The sequence below is a fragment of the Thermobia domestica genome, chromosome 4 (genome assembly GCF_964235325.1).
Source record: "Thermobia domestica chromosome 4, izTheDome1.hap1.1, whole genome shotgun sequence".
NCBI classification, from domain to species: Eukaryota; Metazoa; Arthropoda; class Insecta; order Zygentoma; family Lepismatidae; genus Thermobia; species Thermobia domestica.
Window position 1 is genome coordinate 270,735,307 of NC_137457.1, and position 25,266 is coordinate 270,760,572.

The 25,266-nt window shown below is 33.4% G+C and overlaps 1 protein-coding gene across 1 annotated transcript; it reads right to left on the reverse strand.

Moving 5' to 3' along the window:
• LOC145683506 (uncharacterized) lies at positions 1 to 24,889 on the reverse strand. The gene is made up of 5 exons (XM_081754845.1): positions 24,775 to 24,889; positions 12,329 to 12,445; positions 10,174 to 10,254; positions 3,506 to 3,630; positions 1 to 123 (listed from the first exon to the last, which is right to left on the reverse strand). The coding sequence occupies exons 1-5, from the start codon at positions 24,866 to 24,868 to the stop codon at positions 115 to 117; spliced, it is 426 nt and encodes a 141-aa protein (XP_081610971.1). The 5' UTR covers positions 24,869 to 24,889; the 3' UTR covers positions 1 to 114.
• Positions 24,890 to 25,266: the final 377 nt, after the last annotated feature.

Sequence of the window (25,266 nt, forward strand, 5' to 3'; positions counted from 1 at the left end):
TGTTGCTAATATTACATAAACTACTAAGAATCAGTAGAGCATTATGTAATTGTAGAGATGAATCATTTGTGCATGACATGTGATTTATTCCTTATACATCTGGTTTCAATTGCGTCAGTCTTCCTGAAATAAATTGAACAGCATATATGAGTGATCTTATTTAGTAATACTACTACTACTTACAATAATAATAACAAAAAATGCATTATCTACAAAATCTAGCGAGGCAAACCTGGTAGACACAAGAGAGTAATGTTAACTACAACATAGCATGTTGTAAAACTGTTGAAGATCAGTGAAGGATTGTCCGCCCCAGAGTAGCAGATTCTAAGGTCATACAACATCACTTTGAGGACTATTCATTCACCAGTAGACGACTAAAATGAAACTAACTCAGAATGTCCCAGCCCATTAAAGTTGTTATCTTCATGTACTTAGGAAAACTATCAGAATCTACCACATTCAGCCATATGAGTTGACAAAAGCAATGCCCCAAAGGAATGTAGGTGTGTGTCGACATTTATTCCGAGCAGTTGGAGGGGATGCATGCATCGCTACTCCAGAAATGCTTTGTAATTGTGAGCCGATTGCTGCAACATGATAAGTAAAAAGCACACTCGACTCACACGTATACACATGTATTGAACGCATGCTACACCCGGCATATATTCCTGACCTTGTTTCTATGAATTCCTACCGGTTGCGACCTACGGCGCACTTCTTGAAACCACTATTCTTCACCAATCAGGGGGAGGTGGAAAGCCAAGACGTGGTTTCGATGTTAAATCGAGAAACTGGCGTGCTGATGAGTTTTGTCAATCCAGTGTACAAAACGCTATAATTTAAATGCTATCTTGGTCTCGTTGTACTGCAATAAATGGTGGTATGTTCTATAAAAGTAACAACACAGCATATGAAATAATAGTTTTACGTTTCAGGCAAGATGGCATAGTTTACTTAAATAATCTTGTTTTCAACAATGGATTGACATTTTTCATACACTTGTTCACTGTGTATTTCGTCCTATAGGCAAAGTGTAATGCTGTCTGTGCTGCAGTGATAGAAACTTTTTAAACTGTTGTCAAGTGGAGAGCACTTAACATAACTTTTAATTATTTTCGTTCATTTTTAGATACATTGTTTAGTTAGAAAACGTGATTGGCAAATAGCAACATCGAATTTTACGATTTTCCTCTTCGTTATTTTGTTATTTCGTTTGTCTTATATACAATTTCAGACACACATTATTTTCCACAAAATGCTCACTTCCATTTTATTAGGAATAGTATGTTCTCTAAACATAATCCTTTAGCAACTACTCAGAACGAACACCGTAAAAAACTTATTAAAAATGAATCTTCGTATGTATGTATGCATGTATGTTTGTTTGTTTTTATTTTTATAGAATGAAGTCTAGAAGATTACTCAGAACACTTTGATGCGTATCCTAAAGGCGGACGAGTGGAACCAAACAAGAAGAGTTGGTTAAGGTTTATTCTTAAGACTCTTCATCCCGGCAAAATTAAAATACCGCTAATTTTACATTAATTATGTGATATCTTCAAATAGATAAAAGATAATCAAAATATGGAACAAGAGCGCCCTAGACAATATCAGTTTACATGAGAAACCGTTATCACGACTCACTTATCTGCTTTCGATTTCAAGCCATTTTGAAAATCGACATTTATTTTCGCGTTTCTAAACAGCTGAAAACATAAAGCCATTAGGTGACTTGTGATAATGGTACCTCACGCAAAATAATATTGTCTAGGGCGCTCTTGTTCCATATTTCAATTATCTTTTATCTATGTGGAGATATCACATAATTACTGTAAAATGAGCGGTATTCTAATTTTGCCGGGATGAAGACTCTTAAAAGAAGAGTCTCTGGAGATAATCAAGTTAGCAAAGTGAACATGGGTATGTAAATTAACTTTTAAAAGGAATTTGTCATACGCATATGAGTAATATAAGAGAGACTTAGATGGACAAGAAGACAGTAAGATGTGAAAATAAGCGAAACCCACAGATGCTACAATCAATTTCATAGTACTGGGGATCACTGAGGTGAACAGTGACACTTTCAACGCGTCTAAGCCATACAGCACTTATTGATACGGTGTGTAGAAAGGGTGAAAAATAACCTAATCAAAGTGGCCGACATACAGTAAATGTTGAATCCGTTTTCTAGAGTTGCGTTGCTGCTTAGTGACAGTAGTGACATCCATTTCCAAGTTTAGTCACAAACATTCTTGTCAAATTGTCTTCAATTAAATGGTATAATGTTGATTGCGTTGCTTGCCGCTATATATTCTGCTCAGATTTCTGTTATTTTCTGACAGGCAACGTCGAAGGTATTTGTCGATATGATTTATTTTACCCAGATCTGTATTTTCAATATTAAGTAAACATTACTCTTTGGGGGCAAAAATGCACAAATTTCAGACAAGCATATCAGGTAGTTAAATTAAGTACTTTCATTTTAAGAATTTAGCGCAAAGCGTAATGGGTTTTAATTAATGCGTAACTATGTAAATTTAGCACAATTTGGTTATCAATAAATAAGTTTGTTGTAATATTATCACATTTCTCTGCATAATTAGTACAAAATGGTTTTAACTATGTTGCCTCATTAAAGTCTTTAATCTTCCGTCATTTCAGAATTTCATAAACTATTTGTATTTAAAAAACGAAAAAGCGTTATTTGTAAATTCATAGTTATTTTATTATTATATTAAGGAAAGTTTTGAGAAGGAATCGTAATAATTTAAAATTTTAACGTATAATGCTTCTTCAACCTGCTGAAGTATTCTTCGGTGGTAGTGATGGGATTCTATAGTTACAAGGTATCTAAATGTAATTCCAATTAGATGTACAACTGATCAGTGCAACCAAGAAATAGAAATGTATATATTACCACCTGAATATTACATCTCAAATTGAGTGATTGCTTAATATAGGTAGGCGAATAGCAATAATTTCACCATAAAATAATGCACTGTACATTCATATTCCGAGATCAGTGCTCGATATTGCTTAATGCAAGTAACACCTCGGCTTTATTGTTATTTTTTGTTTCGGTCTATGTAAATATAGCCTTGAATACTTTCAATGAATGATTTCTAATTGTTGTAGAATTGAATGTTATAGAACCTCTCGTTTCAAATCAGATATAACAGAGAGAGGGTTTAGGCGTAAGCGGCTGACTGTATGATGTATGATATGGAATGAAAAGCCTGTTGGTTGTGCACGATTAAGAATGAATCTAGCAATATTTCTGAGAAAAAAGGTTTACTACACTTCATTTGTCTACCATCAGTATTTTTTCAACATTGATTTTCCTCTACTCCTTGTTCTTTCTGTGAGATTTCCTGAGAATGTGAAAAATACATTATGACTTTAGAGAACTCCTTTCGTATAAATGAATGCTTTATGCATAGCTCACTTTGTTCGTTAGGTTGAAAGTACAATATTTTTAGTTAGTAATAAAACAGAACTATACCGAACAATGTTCTTGATGATAAGTTGTTCCAGGACCGTCTCTCATCTGCATTATGTTCAAGTGGCAAATCTTTTTCTTCGCAATGCAAGTGTTGTTTCCACCGTCAGAACATAATCCATATGGCGCTATAATGCAAATTGCATATTAGAAAAATATGTATTACAAATGTTATTCTTAACTTGCCTTGTATTCAATATCACTACCTCGTAATTCACCATTTTTAATAACATTTTTAATAATTGCAACGCGCGGGCTAACAGTGGAAAAATGCCACTGAGTACGCTGTGCTGAACGGGGAACTTGAATGACTTAAGCTTATGTTTCATTCACCTAGATAGCCTGCAACAGTATTATACTCAGCTTTACATAAAATAAATTAATAAATAAAAACACCAGTAATTATCTAGATATATTTGTTTTCACCAATATTTTGATATTCCACTGACAATTTCAGTTTGAATAAAGTTTGCGTTTATCCCGTTGTTAGCCTGCTCGTTTCAATTAATCGTAAGAAAATATATCTTCTCCTTTTATTTAGTATAGATCAACAAGGTTTATATGTGATGTTAATACAAAACTTGATATTTCAATCAGTTACTGCACCTGTAGAAGATAATGTAATTAGAATTACAATCCACCTACATTCGTCCATAACAATCCTTCCACATTTGTATACTAAGGGGTCTGGTGATCCTTGATGAAAATGGAAGCACGACAGAACGTTAAATAGATCAGTGGACTTCGTATCAACTATGTTAGCACTGCCCTTAATACTTTTAAAGGAAACTGTTCAAAAGCTAAAGTAATGTAAAACATATTTTATTTGTTCACCATAATGTCAGAAAGTATGCAAATATCAATGTTTGGATGTACGTATGTTGAGATTTAATTGTTTTTCCATTGTAACTCCATTTCTTTTTTTCAGATTACTGAAAAGTACCTATGTATTCAAGTAATTTACTACAAAATGTAGTACTAATTTAGGCTGGTCGTACACGATAACGTTTGCCGAAAGTTTCATTTTGACCGGCCACCATTTTGCACATGTAATTTTAGAGAGTAGAGACCTGTTTCTTCTTCGTTCATTTTCCAATAGCTTTCCAATGATACGCTACTTGATCTCGTCACCATTTGCAAATTTTGAGTTGGACCCCGCCTGGGACTCTGCGGGTGGCCCTGGGACAACAATATTTGCTTTGATACGTTGTACTTTTAAAATGATCAAACACGTGTTTTCCTGTTTTGACATCTGTCGTACCGTTTGCGATTTCTAGGGGTGGCAACGGATTTTCTAGACATCCTATATATTAATATAACTCATACTTTTTGTATAAACCATCTTCCACTTCGATATATATATATATATATACATATATATATATATATATATATATATATATATATATATATATATATATATATATATATATATCCCTTTCTTCCCTTGTGAGTTCTGTTCGAGTGATCGATTCTTCAGATGGATCTTCGGCCTGGATATAAGCCATGCAGACAAGTACAACCATACCAGAAGTATGGGTCGAAACTCATTTTCGAGTAGGTAATTAGGTGTTAAGTCTTAGAAGTGCGAGAATGCGCTTAGAAAATTTAAAGAGATCATCGTCTTTTCGTAACACAACCAGAACATGATACTGGTTGTCTAGCGTCCGAGAAGCTATCAGTTCTGGCCAATGTATTTTGGACTTCGAGCTGTTTTACGAAGTGGACTATTTTCTTGAATTTTAACTATTCGTAGAAAATCTTAAAGTTGTTCTTCAGTTTTACTGTTTTTGTGACGAACTTGAGTTTCTTTAATACAGCTTCAGCGAAATTTAATAGACGTTGCTATATTCAACGTAACTTAGTAATTTAGGACATTCTTCACGTAATACGTTACCATCAACAGAATATTTAGCTACTTGAGCCAAAACTTTTCGTGTCTTGAAAATTGAGTCGTAATACTCAATGCTACTTGAAACGTTAGGCAACATTACAATTTTCGAAAAGTTAAATGAACGTAGTCAACTGCTATGAGTCATTTGTCATAATTAACTATTTAAAAAGAAGTTGTTTTATTCTTGGGAGACCCAAATTCGATTCCCGGTGGGAGCTCATGTAGTTCCGATGCCATGTTAAGTTGTAGGTCCACGTCTCATATAGCCTCGCTGCCGAAAGGAACGCTAAACTGAGACTGAGTTTAAAGCTGTGACAATCACGCAAGAAAAAACGAATCTCAGCAGAGAGACGGGATTCTGAGTCAAATATGGACACCAATCACATCCCGCCATTTCAAGCACCAATCAGAAGTCACCATTTGAACTTCCAATCAGAAGAGCCCAACCACACACACATGAAGTATTTATTCTATGCATTCCATTGTCCCATCATATTTGCCTGAAGATCAGAACAATGTCATCCCTCGAAACGTTGCAAGATACAACAATATTTACCTGGCTGCTAACCCGGGAGGGCCTGTTTGCATTACGTTGCTAGGAAAGCTTCAATAGATATTTTTGAAAATGAGTAGATGAGAAATGAGCAAATATGTGTGAAAAGTCGTTGTTGCAAACAGTGTTTCCTAATATATAATTGTAGATTTACCGGAAAGGCGAAGATAAGAGTCTTCCTTATTGTAAGATTGCTAGGAATAAACATCTTGGATACAAATTTATGGATAGTTGTGATATTCAGTAATAAAGAACAGATCTTCAAAAAATCAACAAATACACGATAAAACATATATTTGTTGTCGTTTGATCTGACTAAGGCTTTTGAAAGGGAAACAGTGCAATTTTAAATTCAAGGAAAACTTTCTGTCATAGCACTTTATCTGTACAGAATTAACATGTATATAAATAGTAAGATAAACAGTGCCCGTAGTAGGAAGAAAAGTGATTCTGGGTTTTCAATAAGAAGGACAGGCCAAATTGAGATAAAAGGAAAATTCAATCAACCGGGTTTGGTCGGAAAACATCATTGCATTGGAAATAGTTAATTAACACGTAAGCATATTAACGAAAACATAGCCTACCGTGTCTACTCTTCACTGTCGCAGTAATATGGGTGCTTATTGAAGGGGAATTAGATATGGTAAAGTCATGTTGTAAATGAAGAGTTTGAATTAATTCCACGAATGAGTAGAATGGACCAAATAATCTATAAGGTATGCTATAGTAATACAGCCACAAGAAATATAGCACTTTGTAAGGCCAAAAGGATGTAAACCGTGACTTACAATAACATAAGATTCGTTCGGTGACAAGCAATTGGATGTACCCAGAATGCATACATAAGTAAAAAAAATGTAATAATCATCTACAGAACAAATCATCTACAAATTTGATTTAAACTATTCGCTGAGTTAAAAAAAAAAACATTTATTGTAAAAAAATATTACGTGTAACAATTTCGCCAACTACCCATTTTGGCTTCACCAGACACTATGAATACACAGGTAGTGACTGATTTAATACATAAGAGACAGTAAAAAATCTACGAATCCTTATTGGTTACTTAAATCTATAACAACCAATCGCCTTGAACCACACACAAAATCATAAAAATAGAAACGAATCATTAATCCCCTTCCTCCCTATTGAGAACAAAATATACATTCATTACTTAAAAAGGAAAAAAAAATCTAGTCCTAATGTAATTAACAAAATAAGCTTTACAAATATCTTCTTATGTATGAATAATGATAATATAATATAGCTTATAGATAAATAAAAATAAGTAAATAAATAATACTAAATTTACAAAAGTAAATCTGCAGAATTAATTAATATTAAATATTCTTTAATAACTTATACCACTGTTCATTAATTTTAAGTGCAAAGTTCCACTTGATAACTCTATCGCCTTCTCTTTCAATAAATCTTGCATCTTTTCATTTTCTGAGTAACTCTTTCTCATTTTGGCCCAAAGCTTTCAATTCACTCTAGTTAACTTAATGTCCCGTGTCTCTTACGTGCTTGTAGACTGCTTTTCTGTGTTTCCCCAAACAAACGTTGTTCTTATGTTGTTTTACTTGTTCTTTTAATCACTTTTTCCCTTCGTCAATATAGAACATGTCACATTACCGCACTGGGTCCTATATATTTTCCTTCTTTCTCCACCATTTTCTCCTCATTCTCCTTTAGTACCTATAGGAAGGCTACTATGTCTTTAATTACAGGTACAAAGCAGAATATTATATACAAAGCAGAAAATAATATATTATTATTATTTTAACAAAAGAGACATTGACCAAAGCTTAAAACCCACTTTATTTTAAATTATAATTTGTAACTCTTTCGGATATCTAGCATATCCTTCTTCAGACACTATCGAAAATACATGAAAATACAGACATATATATAAATATTGTTATGACAAAGTTTAAATTCTTTTACCTTTGGGATTGGCTTAAAGCATCAGTAAATAGGAAAAAAATAAATAAATAAATTTAAAAAAATAAAATAAAAAGTACAACAATGACTATATATATATATATATATATATATATATATATATATATATATATATATATGTCTTTTAAAAGAATTTAAACTTTTTCATAATAATGACTATATATATGACGGTTAAAGAATTTAAACTTTGTCATAACAATATTTATATATATGTCTGTATTTTCATGTATTTTCGATAGTGTCTGAAGAAGGATATGCTATATATCCGAAACAGTTACAAATTATAATTTAAAATAAAGTGGGTTTTAAGCTTTGGTCAGTGTCTCTTTTGTTAAAATAATCATTTCAAAACCATGACTAGTCTTATTATTATTATGTATAAAAATTTTGAGGTCATGTCAAGCAAAACATTTGTGTCTCATGTAATTACTATAAAAATAATATTGTATTAAACAATCATTTTTTTAGTTTGGCAAGACAAAAAAAAACAAAAAAAACAATAGTAATAAGTTATTTCCTGCTTTTATTACCGTCTGCCTTTTTAGAGCTTTTATTATTGTTTGTCTTTTAGTGATTTTCTTAAGTCGATTGATAGTTTTAATCTATTAGCATAAAACTCACAAGGACTTTCAAAAGGAGTGATTAACTCTGAACATGCAAACATCAATTTTTTTCAATATTTTCAAGCAATTTAAAAGTTTCGAGAGATTTCGTTCCAATTTCGCAGTAAAGCATTCGGCTACGTGAGTTATTTTCACGCAAGATTTTAGATGTCGAAGTTTCTTTTAAAAAAAAATTGTGTCAGAAATAGTATTTTGTGAGTTTTATTTTAATTATATTTCCATATTATTTGTCCAGATGACATCGCCGACGAGGTTCTGACTGTGAGATTTCTGCCCGCTTAATTTTTGATGTGTGATATCGGCCGCGAGGTTTGGTACAAAAACATTTTACTGTTGAACGACGGTACTTGGTAAGTAAATGAACTTCTCTGAAAACGGTGTTGTTGCAAGTTTTTCATACTTGTCTGTACTCAAGAAGATAATACTAACTGAACCATATCGTACACATGATCAACAGAATTTAATAGAAATATAATATATCGTCAAAACGGTAGTGTCATCAAATAACAAATTTATAACAATTCATCTGACTTTAAAACACTTCGTCTATTAAAAAAATAGAAAATTCAAGGACGATTATTCATCATACACGCATTTTTATATACTAAGTAAACATACTGAAAATCCCAATTGAGAGGAATGTAAACTCAACAACTTAAGTTTCAACTTTAGTTCAATTTTTCACAAATACTAAAATTTAATTAAATTGTATAAACTACTGCTCTAACGCTACTCGCAGTGTCGGACTGGCCATGTTGGCTACTTCGCGATTACCAAGGGCTCAAGGCCGGAGGGGGCCAGGAGGGATCATGAGGCGAAAGACATGTAAGCCTCGGTCGAATTTTCGCGATTACAAATGCTTTCTTGAGTCTTCTTACCAAAAAGGTTGCGGGAGCCTAAGTTAGTCTTTCTGCAAGAACTCTTCCTGGGCCCCTAGCCAGTAAAACTTCGCACTTACCAAAGGTCTCCTCTAGTCCGTAAAGTCAAGTTTATATATATATATATGTATATGTATGGGTAGGTGTAAGGGCTTTTAAGGACCCGCGCCAAGGGCCCTCAACTTGGCCAGTCCGACACTGGCTACTCCAGAACCTAAACATGACAATACTACAAAAATCTACCTATATACTTTGCGGCAGCAAATGATATTCATGCAGCATATGCATTACTCTTATCTAACGTAACGACTACACTACAGCTCACAAATGAGGAGAAGAACCCTAAAACAGGGGGAGCGGGGAAAGGTCAATGACACGGTCAAGTCCATTTTCGGTTTATGAGGTGTGGTCTATACTTAGATGTCGTCTGGTTCTCCGGGTAGTTGTCTGTGTGCTATCCCTTGGTGTCATTTGAAACCCCCGTGCAAAAAGTGGGCGAGCCCATACCTACGTCACACTACTTCTGCTAGGATTCTTCTCGTCATCTGTGAGCTGTACAATATTATGTACTTTCAAAAGACAAAACACATATTCCGGTAACCAAAGATCATTTGGATTCGTTGTATCACTTCTGTATCCATTAATCAAAGTAACTAATTTAATCAAACCAACTAATACATTTAAATGCAATGAACTTTAATACGATTCAACTTTTAGTACATGCCATATGATCGTATATGAAAAATTTGAATACTTACGTTGAACGCATTCGTTTCTCTCACACATTAAGTTCTGTTGTTCACATCTGTAATCGCAGGGTCTTTTCTTCACAGTGCCAGCTAGAAAATATGATTTAATTATAAATAAACTTTAACAACATTTAAACATATTCAATTTATTGTTTTATTTCTTCATTTAATACATACTACTTCTTAAGGGACCGAATGTCTTACATTTTGACTCATCTATTTATTCAGAATCATCTAATACTTGAAACATGTGAAAACCAGTGATTAAAGAACCAACAATTTGAGTAAGCAAAATTCAACTCTGGGCATAACTTGAGTATGTAGGTTTGAAGAAAATCACAGAATGTAAAGATCTAAATATAAATACTAATATATAATTCAAATATCATTTCAAGTTTTAACTACAATGTCTACTCTCTGCAGACAGCGAAAATGCATAAGTTCATAACTTTTTATATAGCCTACTTCAATATCATTTCGAACCTTATAATGTGCTAAATGTTGGTTTTAACAGGCTTAACAACTATATAGTATTACAAGACATATGATAATTTAGATAATTAAAATTCTTCCCGCTTACCCTCAATCGTGATGGCTCTGAATAAATTTTGTAACTTCAAACTTCTAGGGTCGGATTAATAGAATATTGTTTCCCGAATATTTTCACAATTACAAAAAGTTTTTGTGTGACAGAATTGTAGACCTTAACTTAAGAAACGCCGTATTAAATATATATGTTTGGAACATCTATATATTTTCATATTGACACGAATGGTCTAGTAGTCTATTTCATGAAACAAGTATCACAAGACTTAGGCGTATATGTCGAAGATTCGAAATTAAGATAAACCATTTTTTCATGTAGGAATTAATTTCTTACTTCTAGGTTATAGATTTATCATAATCCCTTTAACGATTAGTGGATAATATTACTTTAAAATATAAACACATGGATTAGTTTTCCTTCTAGTTCGGTTGAAACTCTCTTAAGTTATCCAGTCCGTGTTATATGTATTCAACAGATAAATCTACAAGCATAAAATTCACTTTTCATCTCAGTAAGAGAAAAATAATGCATGTCATCTGAAATAATAAAACAAACATATAGTTCTGAAAAAACACAGTCTTTCATTTGATTTTCGTTTTAGTAGTGTAAATTAATAACTACCGCAATATTAACCAAGCTCGTGTAACAGTTCAATATCTATCAGTTTGTCGTTTGATCCAGATTAGATCTTATAAGGTTTGAAGTATTTACATTATCCCCTTTGAAATAATATTCACTTTTAGATTTCAACCAAACGATGGAGAAACCAACTGCTAAATTCTTTGAAAATCAATTAAATTCTTAAAGTCGTATATTCTTTTGTCCTAAAATTAACGGAAAATGTTTGAGAAATTGCTTAAAGTGGTTCTGTTGTACAATAATATTTGTAAGCACAAAATATTTCACTTGTACTAGGAAGGAACAATAAAAAAAAGTGTTACGTTCTTCTTTGAATAAAAATGTGTTTAAAATGTCAAAATTACTGTGTCCATACTTTTTGAGCATATTTTGGTAATAAGAAAGATGTATTAAACTTTGTTCTTGACAGTATGAATTAGGCCCCTAACATACAAGATATATGGAACGTTGCATTACCTGCATAAAGAAAGAACACTCAACCGTGGGAAATAATGTCAGATCAATGGAGTTCATTTATTTGCTAATTATATCCTATTGCAAACGTAGGAGTAATTTACAAATTGTATAGGCATCTGACGTTTCAAGGAAGTGGAGGATCCACACAAGTACTTGTGAATATATGTAATTGAGTGCAGTTCTTAGGAAAAGAAAAGCTTGGAAAATTTACATTTAACTTTACACTGATATCGCTACAATGAATTTGCAGTAGTGATAGGAAAAAGTTATTTCTACACCATTCATTTTGAAGTCATTTATACATGGAAACAGATTTTAACATTGCTTTCAGAGAAGCAAATCTCAAGCCAAACATAAAATAAACAATTATAACATTCTTTTGTTTCCCGATAACAAATAACGTGCAACATCTAATTATAAATAAAAGCAACAGTTTTAATGTAGCATAATTTCATGTGTTTAACGCCTTTGAATAAACTACGAAACATGTATATAAATATAAAACAATGAATACGTACCTACCTTTGTGCATGGAAGCACACATTGCAGATGTGTAATAATTAGTCCCTCTCTTCCTAACTTTTCGACTACAAAATTCGGTTTCTGTGCATGTGCGGTTCGCACAAATTACTTGCAAACCTACAGAGAAAGCAATTGCTATATATTATTCTTATCGCAAAGACAAACTATTTCAAGCTTATTCCAACCATATACAATCCAAACAGACTAGTGAAGTACAATGACAAAGAATCTGCTTGTATAGGTCTATAGTTGGAAACAATATAAAATCTAAACTGGAATTATCTTTAAAAAATCTCAATTTGAGAATGTGCTCGTACACAGTAAAGGATGAAAGTCAAAATTTTTAAAACAAGAAAAAAGAAACAAATAAAAGCTTGACTTTCAAATGGTTAATGCTTTTAGTGACAGTATTTTTAAGTTTTAGGTAGAGGGCAGAAATCAATTATATATTCATCTTGAGAAGCCAACAAGTATAACGTATTTAAGGTTTAAAATAAAATTTTAGGAGGATGTTGTTACCAGTGCTGTGACGTTACCAGTGATGTAATATATAATGATGTGTACATATGCTCTTGTAGCATATGCTCTATCTCGTAAAAATCTAATTAAATGAATAAAGTTTCTAAAGATTGTATATATATATATATATATATATATATATATATATATATATATATATATATATATATATATATATATATATATCTCTTTAAACCAGTGGTGGAAGAAGGAAAAGATAGCATGCATTGTGTGGAAGTATCTGATTCAAACACTTTGAAAAACGAAAACCTTATTAGAATCAGAACATAATGTTTTCAAAATGTTCACGGAGCCGCGATGGCTCAGTGATAGAGCGATCCTAGTTTCCCCAAAGATATCTTTGAGATAAGAAGTAATCTGTGTGTGAATTTTCAGACATTCTTCTTTTGTTCTAATTTTCGTAATCCCACCAATTTATCACCCACCTCATCATTTATTTCTTCCAAACCATCATTTTATAGTGGCACTTAATATATTGATAATGGGTTGAAAATGCGAATTTTCGAATATCAAATTCTAAAAGTGGGGACCAGTTGTGTATTTGCATGGTCATAAAGGGAAACCTATTGGGAAATTCCTTTAGTTTATCTTCAGTTTACGCAAAGGTTCTGAGGTTTGAGGAAAACATTAACTAAAAGCATCAAGTGTTGACTTAATGCTAAAATTTTAAAGAAGTAATTTCGCGACTTATAATAGCATGAAATTACTTAACTTTAATTGCTTAATAATAATAAAAATATCAAAATTACATCGGTAGGATTAGAGTTAAGGCATGCGGCCTAAAGTTAGTGAATTTCAGTGAAAGATTGATTTTTAACGGGTTTACAAAAGTACATACTTTAGTATTAAAATATTTGCAAGACCATTTTCTTTTTATATATACTGATTTTATATATTCAAAATTGAGATGAAACTATTACCTTGTTCTTGTTAAATTCTCTTGGTAAAACAACTCAGATTTTACAATACTGATGAGACTGCTATTGACCTATACCCACAATATTCCCAACCATTAAACCATTCAGGGCTTGATAATGTATGTTTTCCCACCATTAGCATCTAAGGGCGACCAATCGGAATCAGTTTCTGATCTTATTTAAGAATATCACGTTTCTCTAACATTGACATCTAAATTGACTTGTTTGCACACTTTTCCGGTGAACTAGATCGCAAATTTAATACATTCTTGCACTGTTTGAGATTGATAAGGGAAGTTGGTACCTTCAAACCCAGAGTTTTATTTTGCATAAATGACAAACAAAAACATCAAGCTTTCCATTATTTAAGGGAATAGCAGTTTATATTTAGGCCAATTAATGAGCTCATCGTAGTCCTGGGCATGAATGCATACTAATGGAAACATAAAAGTATTAACATATTTTCCTTACGTCTCTTAATACCTAGCTTTCAGTACTTTATTATAATTAAACTTTCGTACGTGTTGTCTCTCAGACACTGTTATCGGTAACAACATGTTCTCAGAATAACAGAGAAACACTTTTCTATTATTGAACTGAAGGCCTAGTCATTGTGGATGGTTAGTATGTTTGCTGGGTTTTACGAATGTTTATTTCTCAAACGAGTCTACGAACGAAATGAAAATAAAAGTCATTTATATTGTGAAGGATATGCACCTGTTGTTCGGTACGATGTTAAATGTTCCGAATACGTACTCATCATGAAATGTTTGCCCTGTATATGAGATTGCGAGAGTACACTCGCTAAATGCAAAGCATTAACACAGTTAGGAGAAAAATGTAATGTTTTTTCCTCTAATGACAGAAAACTTGACAATTAATAATAATAATAATAATAATAATAATAATAATAATAATAATAATAATAATAATAATAATATGTTAATTATTTTTCATGCCAAAGAGTTACAATTTATAAATTTTCCCTTTCACACCTGAAGAGTGGAACGGTACGTAAAACTGTTAGATGTATACAATTGACAGGAAGTCTATTTGACGATGACACCAATGACAGAGAATGACGCAACAACCTAATTTACGAGATCAAAATACGGATATTGTACACACCTTCAGTCCGGGAAACCCGGGTTCGTCTCCGGTGGAGGATCATGAGGTTCGAATCTCTGATTAAGCTGTGCGTCCATGTTGCATCGGTGTTGAAAGAGAAGTTCAACTACAATCATTCAACATTATTTAACATGCTCTGAATTGTTGGATGATTGGGTACTGTGTGAATGTTGACGGAATTACATCCACCTCCAAGTGGTGAGATTTCAGTCAGTTTAGCAAGGATAATTTTGCAAAGGGTTTAAAGAAATACAAGATGTTTTGACAGCAATATGAATATACAGGGTGAACCAAAAGTGTGCAAACACTCTAAGAAATTGCGAACGCTGTGAAATCTAACAAAACTGTCGTTGGGGACAGCGATGGGAAAAGTTCCAGAACGTATCAAAAAATGTATTGCCATCTTGAATTTTATGTAATTCTTCTAAATGGAAATCATAGCTTGTGAATTATCATTTTAATTCCGAATTAACACAGAATCAAAGTACTGAGTCTTGTCTACTGTGTCTATAATCGTTCCGAATTTTTGATTATTTCTTTTTGTGTCGTTGCAGGCGACCTACTAGTAGAAGAGTTACATATGCAGAGTGCATTGAGATCGTGCTGATCTCTGGAGAATGGATTACATGGGAGACTGCATACAATTTCATATGTCGTTATCCAGGAAGAACTACTATCAATAACAGTTCTGTGTTCAAAATATTGAAGAAATTCCATAAAAGCGCTTCTGCACTAAATCAATTCAAGATGGGTAGACACTACATGGTGACAGACGAAGCAGCTACTTTGGTAGTGTTGGAATTATTTAGTGGAAGTCCCAAGAGAAGCATGCGCAATGTAGTCCGTACAGCTGGTGATCGTTCCACTTCAATCATGTGCATTATGTCAGTGAATAAATGAACTGTAACTTCACCAGCACCTTAGAAACGATGATCTAGATCGTCGTCTGAAATTTGTTTAATTAACAAAAGAGCAGTTAATACTAACCCCACATTCCACTATAAAGTATCACTTATGTATCAGTCAATCTTTTATATGTCGGCCGAGTTTAACAAACAGAACGTGTAGTACTGGTCGGATAAGAATACACATTTATTTGACGCATCTGCAAGTGTTTCCAGCAAAGTGATGCTGTGGTGTGGCGTCACGTTATAGTTCCAATCTTCATCAACGGGACCCTCAGGGGGATGGTTTTCGGAAGATGCTTGAAGAGCACATCTTGCCATCTCGGATTAAGGAAGATTATCATTCTTAAGTTTTCCAGCAAGATGGCGTTTCTCCGTATTACAGCACCTGTGTCCGTGAATGTTTTGGTCAGCAGTTTTCTAATGCATGAATTAGTCGGCGAGGTGTTACGAAATTTTCCCGCCCCCTCGTTCCATATTCTGAGTCTACCGCACTAATAGGTGAGAAGCCATGTGAAGTATGTTGTTAGGTGTTAGAAATAGAAATGTTCATAATGTCAGAGAGCGAATCGTTGAAGCAACTTTCAACATTACACCCGATATTTGCACAACAGGTTGCGTGACTGAAATCATAGAATGCATCTGAAAATCGACAGGTAATTAAGAGCACATTGAATACGTTCTGTAACAATGCATGTTTCATACTGTATTACTAAGCTCTTTTGTGTGGATACGACAAAGAAATATTCATAATTGTGCAATGATTAGCCCTATTATAGTTAAAATAACATCATATGCTATGGTTTCTAGGGAATTTCCACTAGTTTTGCACCACCCCGTATAAAAACCCTAAAAACCTAATATAATTGTATTGTATAAATATTTAATATAAGATTGCGTTTATTTCTAAAACTGTAAAACAGGACAAACCGTTGTAATTTAAATATGCGTTTACCATTATTAAAATAAAATTATTTCAGCATTTCGGAATTAGAGAAGCTTAATTCTTAAAATTTGAAAGTTCAGGTAATATCTGGTGTTTTGATTATTGTTTTAACTTTTAGTCTTTTATCCATACATCAATTTTATTAACACGCAAGTACGCAACTTTTCGCCACTATTAGAATTCGATATTCGAAAATTCACTTTTTTAGGCTCAAGGTTTGAGAAAAGCCTTTGGGTTTCATCCTAAACGAAGGAAAAATCCCAACCTACACCACTTCGCGGGAGAAAGCGGGCAACGTCTTTGGCGGCTCGTAGGTCGGGTACGACCGACTCCCGGGATAAGGAGTCAGCTTCTACCAAGTGCCAACGGCCTTCTCGGAGGGCGGATGAGCAGGTGGAGGCCAGGGCACCTTGTTGTCCTTAGAAGGGGAAACTGTCCTAAAAGGTGGATGAAACACTAGATGGTCAACAGTATGGAGATGTGGAAAGGAAATGGGAATACTACACATTATTTTTTTTCCCAGAAGGGACGAAGGAGGAGAATAAATAAATATGATGGTTCTTCGTGAAGCATAAAGTTCCGGAGGTAAAATAGTCCCCCGTTCGGATCTCCGGGTGAGGACTACTCCGGGAAGAATCATCAGAGGAGAAAATAATAACTTTCATTTCAGCATGGGAACCTGGAACGTATGAACTCTATGACGTGAGGGAAAACTTGAAAATTTAAAAGTCGAAATGGACAAATGTAAAGTGGACATAGTGGGCTTAAGTGAAGTGAGATGGCCAGGGAAAGATGAGATAGTATCGGGGAATTACAGAATATACTATTCGGGTGGTGATAAGGCTGAGAATGATGTCTCGATAGCAATGAAGAACGAAGTAGCAAGAAGTGTAAAAAAAAGTGCAATACTGCAATGACCGCTTGATGTTTGTAAAACTGCATGCAAAACCAGTGGATATTGTAATAATACAAGTGTGTATGCCAACAACAGGCCATGATGATAATGAAGTAGAAGTAATGTATAATCAGATCAATGACATATTGCATCAGGAAGGAAGAGGTAAGGTCAACATCATAGTAATGGGAGACTTCAACAGCGTAATAGGAGAAGGAGCTGCGAATATGGTAGTGGGACCATTTGGACTATGTAGAAGAAACGAATGAGCTCAAATGCTTATCAATTTCTGTAGGCAACATGATCTTGTGGTGATGAACACGTTGTTTAAGGAAAGGAAAAACAACCTGTATATGTGGAAAAATCCAGGAGTTAAGAAGAGCTACCAAATCGATTACATTATTGTGAAGCAACGTTTCAGGAATAGTGTACTTGACGTAAAGACATTGCCAGGAGGGGACGTTGATTTGAATCACAATTTACTGGTGGCAGAAGTGCAAACCTGGTTAAAATGGATCAAGGAAAATGGGAGGAGAAATCGAAAATGGAACTTACTGCGACTACGAAATATCGACGATGATGTGAAAGAAGAGATTGAAGAAAAATTCTGTGCAATTGGAGATATGGTTGACAATATAGAGAATAGTTGGGGAAAAGTTAAACAGATTCTACTTAACACATTCCACAATAACATTGTTAGGATGCAAAGAGCACCGAGAAAACCCTGGATAACTGAAGTGATGTTTAAGAAGATGGAGGAACGCAGAAGAGCAAAAAGTAAGGATATCAATGAATACAGAAGGCCTAATAATGAATTCAGAAGAGAAACGGACAAAACCAAAGAAATGTACATGGAGTAGATATGTGATGAAATAATGCAACTTCAACGGCGCGGCAGATATGATCTGATGTACCAGAAAGCACAAGAATTAGGAGGGAGAGCTAAGAAAAGTACACAAATGTTCGGCATCGAAGATCAAGAAGTTAATCTGACCATAAAAAAATCCTTAGAATTTGGGAGGAATACACAAAAGATTTGTATGATCAGAAAAACCGCCCCAAAGATATTGCGATCGAAGCAGAGGAAGAGGTGGATGATGATGAAAAAGGACCCAGTATATTGAAAAGTGAAGTAGTACAAGCAATCAAAGACATGCGAAGGAGAAAGGCCACTGGAGACGACGACATACCAGTAGATTTGCTCAAGGAATTAGAAGACAATGCAATGAAAGTACTGACCTCACTTCTCAACAAGATCTACCTGAGTGGAGAATAGAAAAATGATTTTCTTGATGTTACAATGATTGCATTGCCCAAGAAAAATCAAGAAAGATGTGCAGCGATCACAGAACCATTAGCCTGATTCCCCACACTGGAAAGACCATTGCACGCATACTGAACAGACGGCTGGAAAGCAAGATAGATGAAAGGTTAGAAGAAGATCAATTTGGATTCCGGAAAGGAAAAGTAACCAGAGATGCTATTGGATTGACGAGAATTATATCAGAAAGAATTCTTGATGTAAAGGAAGAGTTGGACTGGCGAAAAGCTTTCGACCGAGTCAATTGGACGAAACTTCTGAAAATACTTAAATAAATCGGGGTCAACTGGAGAGATCGACGACTCATTTGAAACCTGTACATAGGACAACGAGTGAAGATGCGCTTGAATGAAGGAGAAAACAATAGTGTAGAGATTGGACAAGGAGTTAGACAAGGTTGTAATTTGTAGCTCCGATTATTCAACACTTACAGTGAATGTTACTGAAGGAAGCATTAATGGGAACTGGAGACTTCAAGATTGGAGGACAAATCATAAACAAGATTAGGTGTACAGATGATACGGTTATAATAGCTAAAACCGAAGGAGTACTACAGGAGATAGTTGACACTGGAAAACAGTATGGAATGGAAAATAACATCGAAAAGTCGAAAGTCATGAGAATATCCCATGGAAACACGCCCTTACGGATCCAAGTAGAACAAAGAGAACTTGAGGAGGTCGAAAATTTCAAGTATCTGGTAATTATTTTCACGGGAGACGCTTACTGCACCAAAGAGATCAGGTCAAGAATTGCCATAGCTAAAGAAGCATTCAATAAGAAAAGATCACTCTTAACTAGCAGGCTCAATATTGGACTTAAGAAGAAGTTGGGCAAGTGCTATATATGGAGCATTGGACTGTATGGTTCAGAGACTTGGACATTACGGAAATTAGAAAGGAAATATTTGGAGAGCTTCAAAATGTGGTGTTGGAGGAAAATGGAGAAGTTAAAATGGACAGTGAGAGCAACAAACGAAGATATTTTAAGACGGATAGGAGAGAAGAAGACACTTCTAGCCATCATTCTTCATAGAAAGGCAAATTGTATTGGACACATCTTGAAAATAAATTGTCTTCTTCACGCCGCCATAGAAGGAAAGATGGAAGGAAAACAAGGAATAGGAAGAAGAAGAACACAGCTGATCGATGATTTGAAGGATAGGAGAAAATATTGGTAGTTAAAAGAGGAAGGTGAAGATCGACAAAAGTGGAAGAAACATTTCCAGGCCCAAATCTAAAATTGAAAAAAACAATCTCATTAGTCCCAGGACCTGCCAAAAGGCAGAATACCTAATAATATATATATATTAAGATTTGATCTAAAATGAATATATGAGGCAAAAGTTATGTTGAATTTATACATAAATTGTGATTTCTCAAATCTTAACAAAACATGTAACTATTGAATAGAAAAATACACGATTCATTACTAAAATAAATTAAGTGTAGGTGAAGAGCAACGGAAATGTGTTAACAAATTCTCGTTTGTAACTGGTAAAACGGGAAAGGAAGGAAATATTCATTTCTGAATAATTGGAGGCTTGGGAGACCCGGGTTCGAATCCCGGTAGGAGCTCATGTGGTTCGGATTCCACGTTAATCAGTAGATCCATGTCTCATATAGCCTCGCTGCTGAAAGGGACGCTAAACTCAAAATCAATTCAACTCAACTGAATAATTGAACCACGTATGTAATTTACTTATATTTGTATCATGATATATCTTCATCTAGAATAGAGGATGAGCTAAAAATCACTAGACTATAGGCGAAATAGGGTTTATGTTAGGATTATAACATATAATGGTGTACATTTTAACTTTTTGTTCGTGTTACACATTATAATAACATACAATTAGTTCTTTTTAAGATAGAAGGGCTGAATAAAAAGTAATTATTACATTCTTATGATTCGTATCTGACATTAAGCAAACTAGAACATCTGTTATATAACCTTTATGTAGTCACATATCTGTTTCGTGACGATTTCTTGCAGGATGATTGCTTAAACTTGTGTCGTAAATATTTCCCGAGAAGTGGTTCCTTCATTATATCGAAAAAATGATCACGAAGGGTGCACTGCGTTTACGTGAAACTGAATCGATCCATCCATCCTGTTTGTCTCTCCGAAACTTATTATGAGTTTTCCCCTTTCCTCCTGTACTTTACAGCACTGCTGTTTTTAAATGAATAACTTGTAGTTATTACCACAAGCCACCTCATTTTCTTTTATCTTTTACTAGCATCAATTACACGCTTCGCTTGGTTAAATTAAAAGAAATAGTAATATGTTTCGTAAGTCTGTCACTTTTAACAATTACTAAAGCGCTTCTTGATACTGGTCATTTTGATTATATATATATATATATATATATATATATATATATATATATATATATATATATATATATATATATATATATATATATATATATATATATATATATATATATATATATATATATATATATATATATATATATATATAGCCTCCCCTCCAACAAGTTTTGCGGTACTCAACTTGGATTTAAATGGTATCAGAAGTGCCACTGTTCATCTCTGCGACCTCAAAAGCTATAGATTCGACACTAATATCGGTATTTTCGATCAATTGTAAACGTATTTTTCTTCCTTTAAGTTACATTGTCAAAGTGATATGACAAAAATCATCTCATGTTCGAACTTCATCTAGGTTGAAAATTTGTTTGAGATCGGTAAGGTGGTACAAGGGTTATTAAGTTTTATTTATTTTTATATATATCTTCCCCTCCTACCTTTTCCCATAAGCTCTATCGTTAAAGTAAATAGATAAATAAGATCTCAGGCCCGAACATCATCTATGTTGAAAATTTGATCGAGATCGGTCAGGTGGTTCAAGAGTGAAGCACATAGACATTCACTTTCATTTTTATTTTTTTAAACATACATCTCCGCCTCCCAATCTGCTACGTTGCACCGTCAAAGTTAAATGATAAAACTTTTCCCAAGTCCGAACGTGATTGATGTGGAAAACTTGATCAAGATCGGTTGGATGGTTCCAGAGTTATTAAGTTTTATGTATTTTTATGTATCTATCCCATCCCCTTCCTCTCTCCTCAGTTCCTACCGTCAAAGTGATATGTTAAAAACCACTCCAAGTCCGTACTTCATCCATATTGAAAATCTGATTAAGATCGCTCCTGTGGTTAAAGCGTGATGAAGTCACAAAGAACAGTCACTTTTATTTTTATTCTTTTTTACGTATATCTCCCCCCTCGACCTCCCTTAGGTTGCACCGTAAAAGTGAAATGACGAAACCATTCCAAGTCCGAGCCTTATCTATGTTGAAAGTCTGATCATGATCGGTCTGGTGGTTCAAGAATTACTACGTTTTATTTAATTTTATAGGTTTCTCCCGTCCCCTCCTCCGACCATAAGTTCTACAGCTAAAGTGATATGATAAAAACTACCTCAAATCCGAACCTCATCTATGTTGAAAATTTGGTTAAGATCGGTCTTGTGGTTTAAACTTGATGAAATTACAAAGACAGTTATTTTATTTTTACTTTTCTGATATATATCTCCCTCCTCCTCCTCCCCCGCTCCTTAATTGCACTGTGAAAGTGAAGGAAACATCTCACGACTGAACCTTGTCTATGTTGAAAGTTTGATCGACATCGGTCGGATGTTTCAAGAGTTATTAAGTGTTATTCATTTTCATATATTTCCCCTCCTCTCCTCCTCCTCCTCTAAGATCAACTGTAAAATTGAAATGATAAAAAAATTCTCAGGTTTGAACTTCATATATATTGAAAATTTGATTGAGATAGGTCGGGCGGTTCAAGAGATTAAGAGGCACAAACAAGAGTCACTTTCAATTTTATAATATAGATTAGCTGCGTAACAATTGTGCTGTTGAAATATTTATACAATCCTGTGACACGAGAACAGTATTCCCACTATTTTTATTCAACCTAAGTAATTAAGAAAACCTGTAATGATAGACAATTTAAAAACTGGAGGGAAAAATAAGTGATTGGAGAATAACGGACGTCATAAAATGCAGAAACTGTTAAAAGGAAATGGATTGAAAAATCTGCTAGTCAAATAGTAAAATAAACCATTTATTACACACGTTAAAATATTGATATCAGTGACTAAATTATTAATTACATAAGAACTGATAGTTCCAAAGAGTTTGCAAACAGAATTGATTAAAAAAAAGTATTTTCTCACTGTTCCCCTAAGCAAAAATTCTAAAACAAGATCATCTTTAGAATTGAACAGTTTCCGAACCTTATATTATTATCTTACTTTTGAAGCTTATCCACACTAACCTATCTCTTGGAAGAAAACCTTTACAAATAGATGAAATTCAGTTTTATCATGCTAAACAAGTTTGAGAATATTTCATAATTTTACGTAATATTGTTTGAACCGATAAAATTTCTTTCAAACTAATCGATCATATTGACAGAAATAATGTGTTTACTGGTATAATAAGAACATCCATGTGACATTATAACAACTAAGCTAAGCCTGTGTCACTGAGGTAGAATTTCAACTTGTAGTATTGTAGTACTATTTTATTGGCAATCATAAACGATAAGTATCTCCTATTTTCAATGACACAGATATTATCACATTTACAACATCAGTTTGATTTATATGACATTAATCTCCATCAATTTAGATTCTCGACATTAGTCAAGAGCAGTCCATGATTATGCACGTAGTACAAGCATTACCGAGAAATTGACTGGCAGAAGACGACCAATTCATTGACTAGTATATTCGTATGACTTTACCGAAATGGATGTTTCTACTTTTGTAGACTACTCCAGTACATTTTAAAAGTCTAAGTCCACGAAATTTTGGCAATTTTGAAAATTAAACCACATTTTCATTTTAAAAATTAATACGCAAAGCAACGTGCACAAATTTGTTTGTCGAAGAATGAAAGATAGATTTCAAAACTGTGTGAATTGTGATGAATGAACGTCAGTGATTATAAAATCTTCAGTACTTCTTATTGTATTATTGTTGAAATGAAATGCAATAAAATTGAAAATGTAATAATTGTTAGTTAAATTAAATTAGTAAACCTAATTGTATATGCAATCTTAAAATGAATGGTATAGTATATGTCGATCTCCTTTCGTTTAGCATAAATTTCTTACAGAATGCTGTTCCAATTATGATATAAATATTTGTTTCAGGTTAAATGTAAAAAAGTTTTAAAATTATATTTTATTGTTTTATTATTGTATTTGAATTAGGCTTGTTGATTTCTTGAAATTTAGAAAGAACGAAATCACTGTTTGACTCTGATCCATCTTTTATGGAGAAAATCAACAAGATGAAAAGCAGTGTCCGAATATGCCACAATTGTATACTCCCGCAATGGTTGAAACTACAGTCATCTAAAGAAACTGATGGAAATTTTTATTTTCTTCTCTTAATGAACAATCTAAATAAATGTGAACATTTATAAAATTCATTCCAATTTCATAAACCAACTCTTCCCAAACATGTTGTACAAATGCATCTGTTAATATATATTTAATTTAATTAATTAATTATATTTTTAAAGTGAACTATATATGAATTCTAATTTTGAAATGCATGTATACGTTTGATACACAACAAGAGTGATTCAATGAGCAAAAATCACTGAAAGCTATTTGCTGTTATTTATTCCTTTATTGCTTCTTTGGTATTCCTAACAAAAGTATTGCTAAGCCACTGTAACATGCATTTATTTGACCAAATACTGTGAAAAATATTTTACGTAAATACACAAATAACGATATTACCTTGCCTAAGTTCAGCTTCTGAAGTGTAGATTATGTCCTGTTTGTATGTGGGTAGTTGTGAAACGATGAAGTATAACGCAAAATATCTATACATAGTGTGGAAATAAAACCAGTTTCAATGAACAATACTTATCGACTTCCGTGATAAGTAATTGCAAACTTGATTTAATTATTATTTTAGTGACGTTGATCGATAGAAAATAATAAAAGGAAAAGAGTTTAAAGAGAAAAAAAACAACAACGTAAAATAATTTAAGTCCAAAATTGTTTAAAGTTATATGAGGCAGAAACGATATTTCACTAACAAGGAAAATCGTTTTTGTTCTTTATTTTGTGTATATGTTTGAGTTGTATATTTAAAGAGTGCATTTAAATCATATTATTTTTGTAGACTGATTGCTGAAGAAGAAGTGTAGCAAAGGTATGAAATTCACAATTAATAACCAGGTTAGTAAGCCCTAGCTACGTGACATATGGAAGCTACAAGAATAT